At 35.8% G+C, this 6296-nt stretch overlaps 1 protein-coding gene across 1 annotated transcript in view; it reads right to left on the bottom strand.

The window, feature by feature from the left end:
- Window positions 1-557: 557 nt before the first annotated feature.
- HSD17B3 (hydroxysteroid (17-beta) dehydrogenase 3) overlaps window positions 558-6296 on the bottom strand; it is a 24090-nt gene continuing 18351 nt past the window's right edge. The window contains exons 7-11 of the mRNA XM_009998071.1: window positions 4548-4582; window positions 3458-3539; window positions 1787-1852; window positions 1336-1485; window positions 558-635 (exon numbers count right to left, since the gene is read on the bottom strand). Of these exons, the coding sequence (XP_009996373.1) occupies window positions 558-635; window positions 1336-1485; window positions 1787-1852; window positions 3458-3539; window positions 4548-4582 (411 nt within the window). The remainder of the gene's footprint in view (window positions 636-1335; window positions 1486-1786; window positions 1853-3457; window positions 3540-4547; window positions 4583-6296) is intronic.

The raw sequence follows: 6296 nt of genomic DNA on the forward strand, positions 1-6296 counted from the left end.
GTATGCTCCTACCTCCTCCATCCCATATCAGATATTGCAGACTGTGAAGTTATTCATAAATTCTGGACAGAAATACTTTTTTTATGGTTGCAGACTTCTGAAGGTTCCATGTGTACCTGAAAGCTTTCTCTTTTTCTTTTTTCAAATTTCCTTGACTTTCCAGGAGAAGCAAAATACACAAAACTCTCACTGAAAGCACAAAAACACACTGTGAACAAGTTTGGAAATGAAACAAGTAATTGTTTTATTCATGACCATCAAACAAGCATAAGTATCTGTGGCCTCCAAGGTTATGTTAAAATAGTAACATACATTCCTTAGAAGCTATCTAAGGCCCACAAAAGTCACTATAACAGCTCTAGAAAACCAAATTTTATGGTCTTTGAAAAGGGACAGGAATTAATTTGCTTAATAAATTAATTGGATCAAAGCACTTATCTCTTGATAGGTGATTTGGATGCAGCTATGACTCAAACTCATTTGATTCCTTCCGCATTCACACACACAGAGTCACAGCATCCTGCTGGGGTTTGCTGCTGTACATCTTCTGAAAAAAGTTACTCTGCTAGGGTTTCCTCCACCTCTTCTTCAGATAGCTGGTAAATGCATGCAGGACTGCTTCCTGAAGTATGTTGCTGTGGAACACCCATAAAGGGACAAACTGCAGGACACAGGCCTTCAGAATAATCAAGGAAAAACAATACTAAGGCAAGGGTTACAGAACTGCTAAAAGTAATTCACTGACTGTTCAGAAAGGTTCTAGAAAACAATAAATGCAGAAGATTTTACTTGATATTTTCAATATGTATGTTACTCTTAGAGGGAAATGTCCATTCCTCTCTGTTTTCAGCAAATCGTTCTCATGCCTATATTTTCATTTACAGCTGCCACGTACAAGTACTTATTCTATTTTGTTAGCTTGCTATCCTAAGAAAACGTAGTTTATTTGATAGCACAGTCTGTTTTTATGTCCTTCCCCTTCCCCACTAATAATTTTTTAATCTGCTGAGCAATTTATATAAAGGAGGAGGGGTCTCAGAAATATTCTTAACAGGCTCATGAAAACAGGCAGCTGGAGAAAGGATAAAGTCTAACCAGATCTCAGCTCAAGATACGTAAGTGGAGAAAGCCACACTGGGCAAACATCACTGTGCTTTACTTGTATATTCCTCCCTTCATAGTTCACTGGTGCCTAATTACCCTTAATAAGCTATTCACTCTTTCTCATTTGATGTCAAATTTTAAGGTCTCTGAAATCAAGCAAAGAACCTGCTGAGTCCAGAGAATATTGGTTCAGCCTTTGAGACCCACTGACACACTACTGAATTCAATTACCAGCATTTCATGGGCTAAACATCCGAAAATCTCATCTCCAAAGGTGACATAATCTAGTGATTCACTAACAAACTCTTCTGCCGTCTTTGTAATAAGACCAGGTTTTTGATACATTGTCATTGGAGTAGAAATGCCATAAGGTGCCACCACCTAAAATGAGAAACCATAATAATATTTCAATGTCATCTAACATTTAGATAAGGCCATTCACTCTGTAGAATCCTACAGCATCTGACAATCCATTTGCAATGGATTAAGGTACTATGTGGTATTAGTAGTGGTACTATGGTGGAATAAGGAAGAAAGCCTAGAGCTGCATATAGGGGAGACTGAAGGTTTTGATTCAACCAGCACTTCACCAAGGATGGCTGTACTATACAGATTTAGACATCTCATATATTCTTCAAGAATATGTTAAAATAAAGGCAAATATGGCAAGATATAGTATTACCTGTATGATAATTCCCTTTGCCTTATACTCTGCTTGCAGTGCTTTGGAGAAAGTGCTTATAAAAGCCTAGAATAAAAAAAATAAAATAACATTAGCATAAGAAACTAAGTACTTTCACATATGCTCAAAAATATGTACAAATAAGTCCCTAACAAAAATGGCCAAGCATCATACAACCTGATGCACAGTTGAGCTGTGAAAAGCATAGAAATTAATTTTTCAAGACACATTTTTCTCCTGGTGCACATGGCAAGATGGACTGTTCATCTGCACCAGAAGAGATGGAGCCTGGTGTTGGCCCAAGCCAGACTTGAAACAAGTACTAGTGAAGACTAGACACAGCCTGCTTTGTCACATTTATGAAAATGCAGAGATATAAATGATGGAGTCCCATTTATTCTAGTTATTGTTAAATGTGGCTCTCTTCTCTGTCTGAAACTACCTTCCCAGTTCAAGGCTTACACAGCTGTTTGTCTTGCAACAAGAAGGGGAGTGAAATACAACTCATGCCTTCAGTGTAGATCTATAAGCACACTCTGTAAGTATGAATTTCAAAGTAATTTATTTGGGAATTTGTGGCAGTTTGTAGCTTAAACCTTTATCTTTTTAAGTTTTTTCTCCATTCCACAAAGAACTGCTTTGCGTAAAAATGGAGTTTAAGACAATTTAGGAGTTAGATCTTTGAGAAATATTCAGAAAACTGATAAGATTGGATCATTCCTCTGTAAACAGAAACATAAAAGTTCTGCTCAGGAGAAAAAAGGACAGTGTTTTAAAGCCATTATTTGACAGGTATCACAATTTAAACACCAATAGTGTCATGATATTACATGAAACATCAATATGCTGACAAGTACAGTAGTTTCCTTTCAGAGCATTGCCAAGAAAATATAAGTCAATTTAAAAAGAAATAAAAGTAAGAGACACTCAAGAATGAAAAAAAAAATCAAAATGCCAAGGCACCATTTAATTTTGAAACAACTTTTTTAAGGAACTAAAATTGTCTTCTTTGAATGTAGTTCAAGTTTTGAGTAATGAGAAACTTATGTTAAAAAGAGAAAAGGGAAACAGAAACCTTAAATTTCTTACCCAGAAAAACTAGTTTTTTCTTACCAAACTGAACTTTAGCCACATTCAAGCAAATATTGTTTGAATTTTTAATTTGGAGCAAGCCTGAGCTGAGCAAGTTGCTTTGGTATAATATAAATACTTCACTCCTCACTTTTATGAGCTCTGAGTGTTTAATTCAGAGCAAAATCTTGAAGTGAAATCTATTGCATCAGGAAATTCACCACCCACCTACCAGAAATTTTTATTCTTGATTCCATAAGCAAAATCTAGCACTTCCGTGCATCTTCAGTTTTGAGTAAATTAGCTGAGCCAGTTGGGTAAAAATCATCACTTCCTGTAACTAGGACAGATTGTGAGCACTGGTATAATACTACTTAATCAAAGGCAAAAATGTTCTGACTATCAGACATAACTTCAGTTGATTTAATTTACATAGCTTCACTGATTCTTAGTTCTCAGCTACTGCTCATTTACATTGCTTCATTATTTCAGTGGAACAACACTGATTTCTTCCTCAAAATCTGGCCCTATACTGCCAATACAAACACTTTGGTAAACACTTGATGAGGATTTCTTTACACAGCAATATGAATTACTTACCTTAGAAGCTGAGTACATCGTGTATAACGGACAAGGGAAAGTACCCAGACCAGAAGACAGATTCAGAATAAGACCTTTTTTCCTGAAATTTAATTTCAACAGTTACATTTAGTTTACATTTGATGGTATCACAGTAGAAACCTGCAGAAGTTGAAAACAACCTCTTGAAGGCATAGCTCTCCTATTAAACTGCAGACTACACTTTCAAAAGACCCTTTTTAATGATTTAGTTAGGTGCAATTAAGCCTCAAACACCTAGGAACAATGTCATAAGTGAAATTTAAATGCCTACTGCAATCAGAACCACGGGAACATTGCACATGCTATTGCACATCTAGCAGAGCAAAAACTGCCATCAGAGAGGAGATGTTATGCTCCTAAGTAATTGGTGGTTCCCTTTGCTCATTAGCCAGCACATTCTTTTTCCTGCTCCATTCATCTGTTGTTTTAGCTTTCCTATCCACAACTCTCTCTACAGATCACTAAAAGAAATTCATTCAGCAAGAACCAGGGAAAAAAAAAATCAAAACTATTAAACAGCAGGAGCATATTTTGTTGCCAAAACAAAAAGAATGCACTGTCCTCTAAAATTCATTAGTTTAACAATATTTGAAGACCTTGATTTCTGGTTTAAGAACCTCCACATCTAAAATACACTTCATATTAAAAGGAGAAAAGAGACCTTAATTGCATAGCTGAATTAATCTCTCTGATGTAGTACAGGTATTTCCAGAGCTTGAAAACTATTACTCCAAGTAAAGCTACCACTCTTAGAATATGACTTCATGTCAAACAGCACTTCTTGCCAAATTAGACTCATTAGACGCCACTTTATTTCTGCAACACCTGCATGTTTTTACTGGACACAGACCTATATTTTGTAATTTCTGTCTTGTTCTAGGGTTGACTGACAATTTGTGGCAGTTCCTATCATTCATTCACACAGCACTAACAGCAACAGAAGAAAATCTTACAGATTGGCATAGTCTAAACCACAGAAGTTAATAAAGAGAAAGCACAGCTACCACTGAATAAACTAGAGGTTGCAAGTAAAGCCTACTAAAAATTCTACCAAAAAAAAAAAAAGTACCTGGGCTCCATTTGTTTCAAAATTATTCTTGTCATCTGTAAAGGAAATATGTTAAAAATTACATCCATTCTTCCTCTTTCTGATTGCATTTTTCAACTAACCTTGTTTAATTCGGAAGATTTCCACTTGCTCAAACCCCAGCCTTATTTATGGCTAAGAAGAGGCACATCCAAAGTTCTGAAAAAACATTTTAGAAATGCTAACAGCCTGAAACCATATTAAGTATAAAAAAATCCAAAAGTTAGTCTTCTAAGTAACAAAAGTCTTATGTTTATCCTGTATCTACTTTTCATCATTTTTCAATACCGAATCATAACTGTAAGGAGAAAGTCAACTTCATAGTGTTTTTGCATTTTCATTTATGACTCTGCCTGGATCAGAAAGAACAGTAAATCAAGAAAAGGAAACTCTTCTTCTGCTACCAAAGAGAGCTTTAGGATAATTTTTCTGCTAGTTATTTAATAACCCATTCTTATTTTAACAATAGGTTAATCATGCTTGTGATTTATAAAGTGCAATGAAATCAGTTTTTAGGGAAGAAGTCTGCTTCTCTTGCATTTCAAGAGTACTACTGATAGGAAGCCTATAACTCCCCAGGGATTTAGTATTCATACAATTGACTCTTTATAAAAACAAACAAACCATATTAATTTTCTCAGGATAAGACCTGAGATTAACTTGTAAATGACAATAATGAAAAGTAGTACAAAAGAATGATGCGGTTTAATTCAGTCCTTGTTAATTCCCTGCTTTTTCAGCAGTTTCATTGCTGAAATCAAGTTAGTAGGAGCAAGGTGGAGTTCACAAGCTTTGTTTTCAGACAGGAAGACAATGTAGGTTGGTCACATCAGCTTGGATGAAGATAAATTTCCAAGCAAAGTGGAAAACATGGGAAAGGCCTTACTTATGCAGTGCTGAAAATCCCACTGGCATCTGAGAATCAAGACAGGGAGGAGGAGAAAAAAACCAAACATTTTTAAAGATTATTTGAACCTAACTATGAGGAATACTGGCTAGAAGCGTGATTTCTTCTTCGCGTTCTGGAGAAGGGTGAATGTTCATGACAGGTGATAAAGGACATGGCTGCAGCAGTGTGAGAGAGGAATGCCCAGGCCCTGGTGAAGCAGAAGAGGTTGATTCCAAGGTAAGGTCACAAATTATTAAGGGAGAACCCTTTTGTATCCAGATTGAGAGGGTACAAAATTATTGCCTATTTCTTTGTGAGGATATCTATATTCATATAGATACGTGAGGATATCTATATTCAGATAGTACAGAAATTTTTCTTCTTTTGACACATAAATAGAATAAAATCTAGAAGCACAAAGTTCTCCAAAGTACTTCATGGAAGAATTTGTTTTAATTTACCAATATTATGTGATTCATTATTCAGTCATTAAGGAGCAGTACAGATCTGGGATGTAAAGCTTGCCAACCAGAGAGACGAACATCTGTTGATAATTTTCATGTTTACAAAGACATTAGCCAAGGTTGAGGTGAACTACAAAGCTTTTGTTCTGCTCTTGTTCATGTTAACATGCTGCTTGCAAACAGTAGTGCAATAGAAATCTTAACCAGAAGTGGAAAGCGTAAAATACTAACTAACTGTTCTTGTAAGGGAAGTAGCCAACCAAATAACACCAGGAGGTAACAATGCAGAGCTGGGAGTCAACTCCTTAATTTTCTGTCCTGCACTGATACAAAAATAGCATTTCCAGTCAGCTCTGTTGACAGTAGACAGTAGAAACA

The sequence above is a fragment of the Chaetura pelagica genome, unplaced genomic scaffold, assembly GCF_000747805.2.
Source record: "Chaetura pelagica isolate M959 unplaced genomic scaffold, ChaPel_1.0 scaffold255, whole genome shotgun sequence".
Classification (NCBI taxonomy): Eukaryota; Metazoa; Chordata; class Aves; order Apodiformes; family Apodidae; genus Chaetura; species Chaetura pelagica.